Source organism: Cetorhinus maximus, chromosome 6 (genome assembly GCF_964194155.1).
Source record: "Cetorhinus maximus chromosome 6, sCetMax3.hap1.1, whole genome shotgun sequence".
NCBI classification, from domain to species: domain Eukaryota; kingdom Metazoa; phylum Chordata; class Chondrichthyes; order Lamniformes; family Cetorhinidae; genus Cetorhinus; species Cetorhinus maximus.
The window spans coordinates 128,314,690-128,330,677 of NC_135884.1; the positions used below are offsets into that span (position 1 = coordinate 128,314,690).

The 15,988-nt window shown below is 40.5% G+C and overlaps 1 protein-coding gene across 4 annotated transcripts in view; it reads left to right on the forward strand.

Moving 5' to 3' along the window:
- The first annotated feature begins 1,955 nt into the window (after positions 1-1,955).
- Positions 1,956-15,988, forward strand: part of znf821 (zinc finger protein 821) — a 48,422-nt gene continuing 34,389 nt past the window's right edge. For 3 of the 4 annotated variants that reach the window (XR_013576954.1, XR_013576955.1, XM_078544526.1), the window contains exon 1: positions 2,008-2,068. Coding sequence is in view for 1 of the 4 variants with exons in the window: in XM_078544526.1 (XP_078400652.1) it covers positions 2,008-2,068 (61 nt within the window). In the remaining 3 variants the exon portion in view is untranslated. Of the gene's footprint in view, positions 2,069-15,988 lie in introns of all 4 variants that reach the window. The other variant, XM_078544527.1, reaches the window with a different exon arrangement.

The following is a 15,988-nucleotide window of genomic DNA, read 5'->3' on the forward strand; positions in this document are numbered from 1 at the left end:
TTCTGAATCAGAGGCATAGCACCACAAGGCCTCCCAACTCTACATCACTATCACTGATACACTCAGTGGAATTCACTTTGTCCTGGCTTTCCATTGGCCATGCCATGGAAAATCTACCAGTGTATACTAAAATATAAGACCTCAATCGAGTGTCACACAAGCTCTGAAGCAGGATCATTGACCTCAAACATTAACTCTTTCTCTCTCCACAGATGCTACCAGACCTGCTGAGTATTTCTGGCATTTTCTGTTTTCGTGTCATACTTGCAGTGAAGTGGCTCAAATGTTTTAATAAAGCTGCAGCAAATCAAATCTTGGAGAAACCATGGTGCAAATGACTCAATCATAACTGAATTTAAAAAAGGAAAAAAAAATGGAAGACTTGCATTTATATAGCGCCTTCCATGACTACCGGATATCCCAAAGTGCTTTATAGCCAATGAGATGCTTTTGAAGTATAGTCACTAGCATTGTAGGAAACACAGTGGCCAATTTGTGCAGAGCAAGCTCCCACAAACCACAATGTGCTAATGACCAGATGTTGATTAGGGTGTAAATATTGGCCAGGACACCAGGGATAACTCTCCTGTTCTTCTTCAAAAATAATGTCATGGATCTTTTAAGTCCACCTGAGAGGACAAATGGCACCTCAGTTTAACATCTCATTCCAAGCACAGTACCTCTGACAATGTAGCACTCCCTCAGTCCTGCACTGGAGTGTCAGCCTAGATTGGTATGCTCAGATCCTGGAGTGGGAATTGAACCCACAATCGTCTGACTCAGAGGGGAGAGTATTACCAACTGACCTAGGGCTGACCCTACAAATAGGAAACCTACCAATAAATAAGTAAAATAAATTAAAAACAAGAAAGAAATTCAGCTTTCTATTTGATGTAAAGGCTAAGATAGAGGTGTATTTAATTGGTTTGTCTGTTTAAGAACAAAATCAATAAGCACAAAGTGTAGCCAATTAGAGAGTTATTGCTGAGGGAAGATTATCTCTCTTGGCAAACTAAAAATAAATCACCCGTTCCCATTGGCCATGGAAAACTTCTAGCAATGAAAAAAGTACTTCCATAATGGGAATTTGCCTAGTGAGCCTTTCACTGGAGACGCTTACCTCTGCCAGACAGGTAGCTGAAGGCAAAGGGAAGAAGGGGACATAGGAACATTGCAATTTAATTGGATTCTATGGCTGTTCATCCATGGAATAAACACTAAAATGGACTAGTTGGGTTCCATGTCGTCATTCAACAAAGCGTGAATACTAATATATTCAATGGTCACCCGTGTGTATACGAAAGAACTATTTTGTCATAGCATTGAAAATATACCATAAAATATGGGGTTACACAGGACTAGAATTATAATGCTGCTGATGCAAATTTATAGTGGTGTAAAATTACCCCCTCAAACAGACCACCCCACCCCCACTAGAGTTGTACCTTGAGTGTCCTGCCATCCATTCTTAATTAGCACATTTTCTTAGATAATATCACCACCTTCAACACCTCTTTGATCCTTTTGTGACATCTTTTGATTATCTGCTCCTATCACTGCTTGCTTGTCCCTACAACCACCCCACCCTCAACTTCTCTCCCCCCCCCCCCCCCAGCTTATATTTCACCCGTCTCCTAATATTACTCAGTTCTGTTGAAGGGTCGTGAGGACTCGAAACGTCAACTCTTTTCTTCTCCACCGATGCTGCCAGACATGCTGAGTTTTTCCAGGTAATTCTGTTTTTGTTTTTACCTCACCACTTCTTGGTTTTAATGCATTGTGCCACTTTGGGTCGTGACACCCTCGTTATCCTTTACATCTTTTGCGCTCATGTGCACCAGGGAGCAAGAAGGGCAAACGGTCGCTCCCTCCCACCCTCAGGGTTGTCTAATGATGCAGCGCCAGGATGCGGGGAGGTTGCTAAGGAGCGTTGCCTAGTGAACACGTCACTAGGAGGGGGGGGGGGGGTGTCACGTGGCCGCGCCATCTTACAGCTGGAGTGGGAGGATGGACCGGAGCGAACGGGTGATGTCGCGGCGGAAACAGGCTACTCCTTACCGAGTACAGTGTGAGTATGTCCGGGCGGGGATACTGGGGCTTCTGCCTTTCCCTTGGTGCCGGAAAGCGGGGCCTGGCCCTTTCTGACATCCCCCACCCCCTCCGCATCGACTCATTTTAACTCGGGGGCGCAGCCAGAGCGGTATTTGCGACGGCAGTGGTACAAAGCGAGGGGAGCAGCAAAATTCCTTGTGTTAGAGGTAGCGAAATGCAAGAGGCAGGTGGTAGGCGAATGGCCTGTGGGTTTAAAAGTAAAGACGGCCGGTGAGGGAGGAGGTAAAAGGGAATAAGGCATTCAGAACCGAGACTGAACTAAGGTGGGAAGTGCACAGAGTATGGGATGACACTTCAGTGACTAATGTAAAATTTGTGTTTTTGAGCTTTTCTTAAGACTCTCTTAATCAGAGCTGTCAGCAGCAGATAAATGTTAGGAATGACATTTCTGATTTTAAAAAACACAGTTAAACATACTGCAACCCTATTTTAGCATTTTTGGAAATATGCATCAAAATTATACACAGCAGGAGCACCCAAACATTAGTGTGGTTTGAACATGCTACTTTCTCTAAATTGTAGACTTTCCACAGAATTGTGTACAATACTGCTGCATTGAGTATCAATCAAAATTAATTTTGTGCTACATTCTTTTCCCTTGCAAATGGAGATGCTAAAGGGACATTATCAGATGACCAGATAGATCAGGAGTGATAGAGGCCAAACTGGGAGAAGAAGAAAATAGAGCAGAAAACAAAAGGTGCAAAGAATCAGAATGAAGGAAATAAGAGTAAGGTTAGACAGATTTATTTGTTTTGTTTATTTAAAGCTGAAGTGTTTGAGAGCCTGTAAAACTAATCAATTCCTCTCTTGGTATTGAAGTTTAAATATGTTTGATTTTAGTCTGTTACCTCCAAAGTAGTGTTGTGTAGCGGGTATCGCTAAGCAAAGCACAGATCTCAAATATTATTTGTCAGCAAATCCTGATTGTAGGTTAACTCTAAGTGCATTTTGTGTAACAGCTTTTGCTGTTGTGTGATATGGAGCTATATGTGCCAACTTGGTAATAGTGACAGTAACAAGAAATAAACAAACTGGAAAACTCAATGGGTGAACTATATTATAAAGAGTAGTGTGTTTAAGATTATAATATCAGAGCCATTGTTTACTCATTAATATTGGAAATTTATAAACCTTATTTGCATGGATAAAACAGTATAACGAGAACTCCATTGATGTTGAGCAATGTGGTCGGAATTTGGTAATGTCTACATGATTTAACAGATGGCAGAGTTTCAGTGTGAACTAGGTTCATCTAATATGGCATTAGAGGTTTATTTCCTTCTAAAGTCCTAGTTACTATGACACAGAAGATGATCATTCAGCCCATCGAGTCTATGCTGGCTCTCTGAGCAATCCAATTAGTTCCATATAGCCCTGCAAGTTTATTAACCTCAAGCACCTATCCAATTTCATTGGACATTTATTGTTTCTACTTCCACCACCCTTGTAGGCAGTGTGTTCCAGATCATTACCACTCATTGTGTAAAGTTTTTCCACACATACCCCTGCATCTCTTGCCCAAAACCTTAAATCTGTGTCCCCTAGACCTCGTACCATCAACTAATGTGTTGAAGGAGGAAAAAAAATTCAGTAGTCTTGCGTATAGTTTAGAAGCATATATCAAAACATCTTATTCATTTGCTTTCATGAAGCTGAAAGTAGGGGCCATAGTTAGGAAAACAATTTGGAAATTAGGCTATAATTGGCCAGTTGGTTTTGTGTTAAGACTACTTGCATTCACCTCTGCAAATGACCTGCCTTTACCCCACATTACAACTAATTGCCACCAAAACATTTTTCCATACCTTCATCTTCTCTAGACTCTCCCTGCATCACATTCCTTGCATCCTGATTGCCACCCTTCCTTAACTTTAGCCTACATCTGTCGTCACCTTCCTGCCTCACCCCATTTACCCATTGTTCCTGAGCTCATCTTTGCTAATCTACATTGGCTCCTGGTTACTCTAATGGGCCAACTTTTCTAAATTACCTAGTCCACAAATCTACAGTGTCTCTGCAACCTTGCCCAACAGTGTATCACCTTTTGCACCCTCTTGTTCTGAGACTCTGGCCTCCTGTGTATATCTCCACTTCATTTTCCTCAGCAGTCTTCAGTTGTCACAGATCTACTTTGCAACTCCTTTCCCCAACCTCTCACTCCTCTAACACCCTGTAAAAGCCTTTTAAAATATCTGTTCATAAAAGCTTTTGGTTATCCCCATTTCTTGTGCATTTTCTCCTGTGAGGTATGTTGGAATGATATTTTCAGTGTTCCTTGTATTGACAATTGTAATTTATGAAAGCCTACATACTTTTGTGTGGCCTAAGACTGCATTGCAAGAAAAGAAAATGAAGATAAAACAGGATAATAATCATGACTGGAGAAACAATAGGACAGATAGAAATGATGAGATCAGCATTCCTAAGCCTCAGGCTGAGGTTGTACTGAAAAGATCTTTCTACTTCAGCATTCTTTAAAACTAATTTTATGTTATAGGAGCCCATGCTGGTGCCAACAGCTCTTGATGTATAGGTCCTGTGAGGCTGATGGCAACCCTAAATAACTTGCTGAATTCTCAAAGGCCAGATGCTTGCGATGCAATGGGAAGACCTAGGAAAGAAACAGATATTCCCAGTCACAGGTTTTAGGTAGTCCAGCAAGTTTACTTTGAGGATGCCACTAACTATTGGTAAGTTAATTCAGAAAAGTAGTTACAGAACTTTTAGAAGAAGCAGTTCTATAATATGCTGAAGCTCATGATGCTTTGAAACGTGTCTGATTTATGGAACCAATTTCCTAGCACTACAGCAACAACTAGTTTTGCACATGCAACTTTGTTTTGCCCCAGATTTCCTCCCTACCTCTTCACCGGCGAAGACATCAGCTACCGGCCTACTAAACCTCTCCTCTTAAGAAAATTCCTCCACACCCGGGATCAACCTGGTGAACCTTCTCTGGACTGCCTCCAGAGCCAGTATATCTTTCCTTGGATAAGGGGACCAAAACTGTTCACAGTATCCTAGGTGTGGTCTAGCTAGTGCCTTGTATAGTTTTGGCAAAACTTCCCTATTTTTATACTCCATTCCCTTTGAAATAAAGGCCATAATTCCATTTGCCTTCCATATTACCTGAACTTATTTGTTAGCTTTTTGGGATTCATGCATGAGGACTCCCAAATCTCTCTGTGCTGCAACCTTCAGTCTTTCTCCATTTGGGTAGTGTTCAGCTCCTCTGTTCTTCCTGCCAAGGTGCATAACCTCGCGCTTTCCCACATTGTATTCCATTTGCCGGGTTTTTGCCCACTCACTTAGCCTGTCTACGTCCCTCTGTGGACTCCTTGAGTCATCCTCGTTGCTTGCCTTCGCACCTATTTTTGTGTCATCCACAAACTTGGCAATAGTACATTCACTTCCCTCATCCAAGCAGTATTGGTTAAGGAGAGCATTGCAGTGCTGGAGAAAGAGGATGTCCCGGAGGGGTCAAGGACAGGATCAATTTGGCTAGAGATAAGGAACAAAAAGGGGGCAGTTACATTGCTCGGTGTAGTCTATAGGCCGTCAACTAGTGAGAAGGGGTAGAAGAAGAAATTTGCAGGGAAGTTACAGAGAGAAGCAAGCATTATAGAGTAGCTGTAATGGGTTTAATTACCTGAATGTAGACTGGGACAGTGGTAGTGTAAAGGGCGGAGAGGGACGAAAGTTCCAAGATTGTGTTCAGGAGAATTTTCTACAGCAGTCTACAAAAGATGCACTGTTGGACCTGGTTCTTGGAAATGAGGTGGGCCAAGCAGATCAAGTGTCAGTGGGAGAACATTTAGGAGATAGTGATCATTGTATTGTATGTTTTAGGATGACGATAGAAAAGGATGATAGGCAATCCAGAGTAAGAATAATTAACTGGACAAGAGCCGACTTCGATGGGGCAAGAACGGAGCTGGGCCAGATAGACTGGGACGAAAGATTGGCAGGAAAAACTGTAGCTGAACAATGGGCTACCTTCAAAAGAGAATTGGTTCAGGCACAGTCAAGGTATTTACCATTTGAAAGGGAAAGGTAGGGCAAACGAATCCAGAGCTCCCTGGATGAGAAAGGAGATTGAAACTAAGATATAGAAGAAAAACTGAATGTTCAGAGGGGAGGTGAAAAAGCATATTAGAGAAGTGAAGAGCGATTATGAGAAAAGACTGGCAGCCAACATAAAGGGGAATCCCAAAGTCATCTATAGGCATATAAATAGTAAAAGGGTGGATAAAGGAGAAGTAGGACCAAGTAGGGATCTAAAAGGGAATTTGCACATGGACGATGGGGCCATGGCTGAGGTATTAAATGAATACTTTGCATTCATCTTTTCCAAGGAGGTAGATGCTACCCAGGACATGGTGACAGACGAGGAAAGATAGTCAGAATCTTTTTCCCAGGGTGGAAGAGTCAATTACTAGGGGACATAGATTTAAGGTGAGAGGAGAAAACTATAGAGGAGATGTGCGGGGCAAGTTTTTTACGCAGAGGGTAGTGAGTGTCTGGAATTTGCTGCCAGAGGAAGTGGTGGAAGCAGGTACGATAATGGTGTTTAAGATGCAGCTTGACAAATACATGAATAGGATGGGAATAGGGGGATATGGACCCCGGAAGTGCAAAATGTTTTAGTTGACGGGCAATATGGTCAGCGCAGGCTTGGAGGGCTGTAGGGCCTGTTCCTGTGCTGTACTTTTCTTTGTTCTTTGTACAATGGAGATATTGTGATGAGTGTCATAAGTATACTGTATTGCTTCCCAATCCTCCATTGGAAAATTTAAGTCAAAATGTGCTGAAAAAATTATTAGAATGTGCTGCATCAAGCGCATTGGAAGATTGCAAACCAGTGGATAGCTAAGCACTCATTTTGCTTGTTGATTTCTATAGAAACTTCAACCTAATTTGTTAGTTTTTATTGGACACTAGATTACTAGAAGATATAAGTAGGAAAAATATATTGGCAAAAAAGCAAAATATGAGGATAACAACAGTTCTTAACTTTCTTATTGTATCACAATCTGTGGAGGGAGCAGACTCTTAAGATGAGTGCTCCACTTGACCCCAGCTTGACATCAAAAGCAATGCAAAAAGTCAGCCTGAGAGGCATTTTCACAGTGCTTATTACCCATGTATTACTGTAATTTTTTTTATTTGCAGTATCTAGCTGTGTGAGAATTAAGCATAAATAACACCCGCAATACATTAAACCTTCATAAATGTGGGCTCTGCTTTGATCGATCTGGTGGAAATGTAGAATTTGGGTAGAAACTGTATTAAAATGCCCAAAAGATGCTGTTGCCTCTTTTAAATGTGTCCATGTTATTATCTCTGTACACTCAGTCCAACAGTGCCATTCTGCAACAATCCAAGTGACAGAAATGATTACAATAACTTTAATTCAACAAACTGTTTCTCACTACATGGTTGCGGCTATGATAATTAACTGTTCACTTGTTTAGGTGAGAGAAACTGATTGGTGCCAAAGTCCCCGGAAATTACAGAGTGGAGTATCTGAAAGATAACGCCACTGACAATACAGCACTACCTCGGTATTGCACTGAAGTGTCAATCTAGTTTATGAACTCCAATTCATTATTGGGATTGAACCCACATTCCATGACTCAAGGTGTGCCTTGTAGAGTGAATATTGTATATTTAAACCAGAGATGAAACGAGGGAATTATATTCATTTATCAGGAGTTGCAATTTTTGATCAGGTATGATGTGTTAAAAATGTATGCTCAAAATGGCAACATCTTTTTAAAATGTTAACTTTTTAAAAAATATATCTGATTTGGTTAGCTAGTTAAGTTTCAGCCTGGCAACCAAAATATTTCAGTACCTGAAGATATAAGCTTGGAGCTCTTTTTGAAACTTTTACTCTCCGTGATTAAGATACTCTTTTTTTCATTAAGTTTATATGCTAAGTAAATGCCAAATGTTGTTTAACTTCCACTGAAGCTCATTTAATTGATCGTGGGCAGTGTGGCTCTATTTAATGCAAATAATGCTTACTTGCAACTTTCTAATTGTGAATGATAGTACTAGCTGTTAGTTTATCTGTGACACTGTAATCCAATCATATTTGCAGTAAACTGAAATTGGCATTGCAAAATTGGAATGCTCTAAATTTCATTTTATGTTGCACGTATTTTGTGTAAACCCTGCACTGCTCAGTTCCTGCTGTCTGCTAAGGTAGTAGTGTGTTCAAGGTGCTGCCGGGGAATTGTTTGAAATTGATCAATTGGTTCTTTACTCTGGGTGACCCCAGATAAGTGCTTTTAATGAAGCTGAAAATTGAGAGATTTGAGTAGCACACTGTACTATGATATTCTATTATTTATGCCATGGGTTGGTATCTGTAATCGTCTGTTGTTTGGGGAACTGTTCGAAATAGTTTTGTGCTTTCTAAGCAGGGAAAGTACAATTTTTGAGAGGAAATATTGATGTATGTTAGAAACACATCTGCTTAAAGTTATCTGACCATTTGCGCTTTTGTAAAGGCCAACAGAAAAAGGCTTGCGATTAGAAAATAGTGTCTCAGGAAAAAATGTCTCAAAGCATATCACAAAGTGACATGAAGTGCAGTGACTTTAGTTATGTTGGCAAATGGAAGTCATTTTGCGCAAAGCAAGATCCCACAAACTACGCTGAAATTAATGACTAGTTGACCTATTTTTTTTTTTACTGTGGAAGGGATGCTAGTTCAGTTATGAGGATAGTTCCTTGCTCTGCTTTGAATAGTGCCATGTGATCTTGACATCTTCTAGAACAGCAAGCAGGACCACGGTTAATATCTTGCCTGAAAGACTCCAATAATGCAGTACTCCCTCGTATCAGTCCTAGTGCGGGTCTTGAATTCACAGCTTTCCATCTCTGGGATGAATGATGTCAGCTAAGTTAAGCTGGATTTTTGTGGTATTATTTTACTTACCAACAAAACCTAATTTTGCTCTGTTTTGGGGTGTTTCTGTGTTAGTGCTGTACTGTATAAATACAAGTTTTGATTAATAACCAACTGTTTATGTAAAATGAAAGGAATGTGATTTTTAAAATGTGGGCCTGGCTCCCTTTTTTAAACCAAGCTCTTCTAGTTTGGACATGCTTTCTGAACATTACAGTTAAAATTATAAGCTTTTAGTGTCAGCTGAAATATTTAAGACAAAAATAACTGGGTGAGTCAGAATGGGAAAATGACTTCAGTCTGCTTTTAGACAGAGGATAGGATAGTGTTTTGTTTCTGGTATATATCACAATGTTAACTTTTATGCAAATAAAATCTTCAAAGAAGATCAATTTTAAAATTAATGTGTCTCTGTCTAACCTTTTTGACAAAATTGGAATAGTACGTGAGGTTGACACAACGTCCCTTCTCTTCACCTCCCTATGGTTCAGTGGAGAAATACACTGGGTAATGTAGAAACGAGTCACTAACTCGGCAGTCAATATCAGTATTTAGGCAGCCACTCACAATAGGGGTAACCACTAAGTAGTTACAACTATATTCTTAATCCAGAGAAGAGAAACATAACCCTGGTGTCTGCTGTAAATAGTTATCTAGCAATTTTTGGTGGAATTGCATGCATGCTGAGTGAGAACAAATTTTGGCTGATCCTCCATGATTGAATAAGCAATTGTAACTCGCTGTTAAGGCCCTCAAAGAATGGCTTTTCAGGTGAGATAAGGAAGAGACAACATCCTGGGAGCCACATTGCAGCATGGGTTGTTGACTTTGGAAAAGGATAGTTAAAAGAGGTAAGAAAATATGAAATGGTCATTCTTAGCTCATGCTCACGTAGGGAAACTATTTCTACATTTTAAAGAATAAATTCTGACATTTTTACAGAAATTGAATTTCCAGTTACACATACCTTCTTAAACCTTGATCCTAAATGCTGAAATGGGTAGTGGTTTTCAAAGATTTTTTTCTGTTTGTGCATGTGTATTTGTGCATTGTGAAAGGGTGGGAGAGAGGAGGACCCAGAGACAGACAGCAACACCTAACAGAGCAGGAGAGAGGAGGACCCGGAGACAGAAAGCAGCACCTGAAAGAGCTATCAAGTTCGTGGCTCTAGAGTGAACCGACTGCATTCTGAGAGAAATCAAAGTGTGACATAGCAGGATAACAGGTAGTTGATTGGTTGGTGAGTATTTTTCTGATTTATCTTTCAAAACTCAGGTAATTTTGCAATTGTGATGTTATATTAGTAAAGTTTATTAATGGTAAAGATTATTTGTCTGGTGAGCCCTATATATTTTAACTAGGGAATTTCAATCGGAGTCCTAGAATACTTGTTGAAATAATAAGAATACAAGCACATGCAGGACTAGAGGCATTAATTATTTTACTGATTAAATTTTAATTAAACAGCATAAAGAAGGAAGGACAGGCGATGTGTGGTTGCTGCAGAACGTGGGAGCTCTTGGTCACCTGTGTAATCCAAGGCAAACACACCTGCAGTAAGACACTGAGGCTTGATGAGCTTCAGCTCGGAATCATTCCACTGGAGGCTCAGTGGACAGTGCGTAATGCCAAGGAGGGGAATGTTACCTGGGTGCTTTGTTCCAGGAGGTGCTTGCACCCCTTAGGTAGGGTCATCTGATTTGGTCCATGTCAGGGACAGAAGGGTGTGACTGCGAGTGATGAAAGTATGGGAATCAAGAAGATAAAAGTGGTGGAGCCTCAGCCCTTGCAATTGTCCAACAAGTTTGAGGTTCTTGCAGCCTGTACGAACGAAAACGGGTCCTGCAGGCTGGATGAGTGATCTGACCGTGATACAGGAAGCCATTCAAGTGGGGAAGTTAATAGGAATGTAGTGGTAGTAGGGGACAGTATGGTCAGGGAGATGGACACTATTCTCTACAGCCGAGAACAAGAGTCCAGAAGGCTGTGTTGCCTGCCTGGTGCCAGGATTCAGGATATCTGCTCTGAACTGGAGAGGAACTTGCAGAGGGAGGGCGAGGACCCAGTTGTGGTGGTCCATGTAGGTACCAACCTCATAGGTAGGACTTGGAAAGAGGCTCTTCTTAGAGAGTATGAGCAGTTGGGGGCTAAATTAAAAAGCAAAACCTCAAAGGTAATAATCTCGGGATTTTTACCTGAGCCACATGCAAATTGGAGTAGGGTAAATAAGATTAGAGTTAAATGTGTAGCTCAAAGATTACTGAGAGAAATGGGTTTCAATTCATTGGATACTGGCGCCTGTACAGGGGAAAGTGGGAGCTGTATTGTTCGGGATAGTCTTCACCTGAACCATGCTGGAACCAGTGTTCTGGCGTGGCTTGTAACAAGGATGGTGGAGTATTATGACACAACTGGTGGTAAATGCTGAGTTGTTCAAATCCCAGAGGGAAGCTTGAAACAACTGTCATAAACAATTTTTGCAATTTGTATGTTTCGAGATGCATGCTTTGAATTCAGTAGTAATAAGACCACCAAGTCTCAAGGGGTTTTTATAAAACTAAATTAAACATTTATTAATACAAAGATTATAAGCACATACATATGTCTATTACTACTATAATGTCATGAAGCTATTAATGTATATAATATTTTGGAAAATATTTTTATTTTAAAATAGAGGTTTAGTCTGTGGGTATGTCTTAATTGGATTAAAGCCAGCTAGTCTGGGTGCTTTGATATGTACTAGTTTTGATATGTAAGATAGATAGCGTGCATTTGCATTTTTTTGAATAGAGCATTCAAGAAATGAGGTGAAAATTGACGCCTTTCTAGCAGCTACCAAGCAATATCTTTTATTACTAATAAAATTGGTATTATGAAAGGGGTTTCATTGTTAAAAGGTGATGTTCAAAGAGGTTGTTGATACAAGGAAAATTAACATTCAATGGGGCTGGTAGGTATAATTTCAGTAGTTTCCAGGTGTGCTTGCAGAGGCAATGTAAGATCAAAAGGCAGCTGCAAGCCTCCAACTGGCTCCACAGTGAGAAGAATCTCATTTTGAATTGGTACAGTGAAAATGCTTTGCATGGTGTTTGGTTAAGTCAATGGGTTGCAGTTGCCTTAATGGAGATTGGTTTGTGAATTTGTTAAAAATTATGATAGTAATTTGTAGCCATGTGTATATATTTTTAATCTGTGTAAATTAATAAAATGTTTCATTTAGTCTAATGTAAATCCTCACACTAGTGGTCTGATTCCTAAATTTAGTGTCGCATCTCAAACATAACACTTAAATTATTGGTTATGACAGTTGTTTAAAGTTTCCCTCTGGGATTTTTAAAATAACTCCACTTTACCAACTGCATCGGTCATAACAATCATAACTACAAAAATCTCCTAATTAATCTGACTCATAGTTACAGCTCTGTTAAGGCAACAGTAAAACACACAGATTTAAACAGACCCTTGGCAAAGCACACTCTGGACCGTCACCTTCAAAATGAGTTTATTTCAGCTCTGGGCCCATGCAGACAGCAGCTTGCGGCTTACAGGCTGGACTTTAGATCTTAGAATCCCTTCTCTTTTACCAGTAGCCTTCTCTTCCTTTATACATATTTTCCTCTTTGAATGCAAATTCTCATTGTATCACTAGGTTTTTTGAACTTTACCTCTTCTAACAATAAAACCCTTTCATACTGCCAATTTTATTAGTAAGCTTTGGAAAAAGTACACACATTGTTTGTTTGACTTCTGGCTAGGTGTAATATTTCACCCATTCTTTTGAATAGCTTATTTAAAAATGCTACTTTCCCCCTTTACACTTCACCTTGTAACTTCCCTGTGTTTACCTAATAACCATTTCAGGCCTACTTCTCTCTATATACATCAAAGCCTCTAGACCAGCTTGATTTAATCCAAATAAGACACACACACATGCACATACACCACTAGAACTCTATTTTAAAATAATTTCCGATAACATTATAGACATTATATCCTCTTGACATGGAGAGATCTTTAAACTAAATAGTGGGAAGATATGGTAAAATTAAAGGGAAAGGCAAGAGAGCCAGGCGGCAATAAGGGAATTGATAGTCTGAGTGTGGTGGGAAGGGACAGAGTGTACAAACATAGAGTGCACTAGCAGATAAGACTAGAAGTTGCAAAAATAATTAAAATAAAAAGCCTTTAATTCTCTATTTGAATGCACACAGCATTTGCAACAAGGTAGGTGAATTGATGAAATGAATGGAAGTAAATAGGTATAATCTAATTTCCATTATGGAGACATAGCTGCAGTCTGACCAAGACTGGGAACTGAATGTTCAAGGGCATTAGACAATTAGGAAGGATAGGCAAAAAGGAGGCTGGGTAGCGCTGTTAATAAAGGATGAGGTCAGTACATTAGTGAGAGAAGATCTTAGATCGGAAGATCAAGACGTAGAATGAGTTTGGGTTGTGCTAGGAAACAGCAAGGGGCAGCAAACATTGGTAGGAGTTGCTTATAGGCTGCCAAACATTAGTGGTAATGTAGGGCATGGCATATCAGGAAATTAGAGATGCATGTAACAAGAGTAATATAGTAATCATGGGGGACTTCAAAACAAAAACAGAATTACCTGGAAAAACTCAGCAGGTCTGGCAGCATCGGCGGAGAAGAAAAGAGTTGATGTTTCGAGTCCTCATGACCCTTCAACAGAACTGAGTAATATTAGGAGAGGGGTGAAATATAAGCTGGTTTAAGGTAGGGTGGGCTAGGGGGGAGAGAAGTGGGGGGTGCGGGGAGAGAAGTGGGGGGGGTGGTTGTAGGGACAAGCAAGCAGTGATAGGAGCAGATAATCAAAAGATGTCACAGACAAAAGAACAAAGAGGTGTTGAAGGTGGTGATATTATCTAAACGAATGTGCTAATTAAGAATGGATGGCAGGACACTCAAGGTACAGCTCTAGTGGGGGTGGGGTGGAAAGACTAACAGGGCATAAAAGGTATAGATTTAAAAATAATGGAAATAGGTGGGAAAAGAAAAATCTATATAAATTATTGGAAAAAACAAAAGGAAGGGGGAAGAAACGGAAAGGGGGTGGGGATGGAGGAGGGAGTTCAAGATCTAAAATTGTTGAATTCAATATTCAGTCCGGAAGGCTGTAAAGTGCCTAGTCAGAAGATGAGGTGCTGTTCCTCCAGTTTACGTTGGGCTTCACCTCTTGGTTCTTTTGTCTGTGACATCTTTTGATTATCTGCTCCTATCACTGCTTGCTTGTCCCTACAACCACAACCCACCCCCCCCTCCACACCTTAAACCAGCTTATATTTCACCCCTCTCCTAATATTACTCAGTTCTGTTGAAGGGTCATGAGGACTCGAAACGTCAACTCTTTTCTTCTCCGCCGATGCTGCCAGACCTGCTGAGTTTTTCCAGGTAATTCTGTTTTTGTTTTGGATTTCCAGCATCCGCAGTTTTTTGTTTTTATATTATGGGGGACTTCAATCTGCATATAGACTGGGTAAGCCTAATTAGTACTAATGTTGTGGAGGGCGAATACCTGGAATGTATCCGAGATGGTTTTCTAGAACAGTATGTTGAGGGACCAACTAGCGAATGGGATATTTTAGATCTAATATTGTGCAATGAGAAAGAGCTAATTAATCTCATTGTAAAGGAGCCTCTAGGGAAGAGTAGCCATGATTAGGTTTGAAAGTGATGTAGTTCAATCTGAAACAGGGGTCTTGAATCTAAACAAAATAAACCTTGAAGGTATGAGGGGAAAATTGGCTGTGGTAGATTGAGAAACTGTATTAAAAGGTGTGATGGTAGATAGGCAATGGCTAGCATTTAAAGAATTAATACATGGTTTACAACAAATGTACATTCCTTTTGAGGCACAAAAACCCAGCAGGAAAGGTGATCGAACCATGGCTAACAAGAGAAGCGAAAGATTGTACTGGAGGGGGTGCAGAGGAGATTCACCAGGATGTTGCCTGGGATGAAACATTTAAGTTATGAAGAGAGGTTGGATAGACTTGGGTTGTTTTCATTGGAGCAGAGAAGCCTGAGGGGCGACCTGATCGAGGTGTACAAGATTATGAGGGGCATGGACAGGGTGGATAGGGAGCCGCTGTTCCCCTTGGTTGAAGGGTCAGTCACAAGGGGGCATAAGTTCAAGGTGAGGGGCAGGAGGTTTAGGGGGGATGTGAGGAAAAACTATTTTACCCAGAGGGTGGTGACGGTCTGGAATGCACTGCCTGGGAGGGTGGTGGAGGCGGGTTGCCTCACATTGTTTAAAAAGTACCTGGATGAGCACTTGGCACATCATAACATTCAAGGCTATGGGCCAAGTGCTGGTAAATGGGATTAGGTAGGTAGGGCAGGTGTTTCTCACGTGTAGGTGCAGACTCGATGGGCTGAAGGGCCTCTTCTGCTCTGTGATTGTGTTAGACCAAAGGAAGAGGGCAATAAAGTTGCCAAAAAGTAGTAAGCCTGAGGTTTGGGAGCTTTTAGAATTCAGAAAAAGAGGACCAAGAAACTGATAAAGATAAAATAGAATATGAAAGTAAAATAGAATATAAAAGTAAACTAATGAGAAACATAAACACTGACTGTAAAAGCTTCTATAGGAATGTAAAATGGATAAGATTAGCAAAGACAAATGTGGGCCCACTCCAGGCAGAGACCAAGAGAATTTATAATGGGGAATAAGGAAATGGCAGAGAAACTAAACAAATATATTGTCTGTGTTCAGAGGAAGATAAAAATAACCTCCCCATGCATACTAGAGAACCAAGGGACAAGCGCGAATGAGGAACTGAAAGAAATTAGTCTTAGTTTTTAAAAAAATTAAAGGGACTGAAAGTTGATAGACCCCTGGACCTGTTAATCTACACCCCAGAGTGTTGAAAGATGGCTGCAGAGATACTGGATGCGTTGGTAGTCATTTTCCAAAGTTCTATAGACTC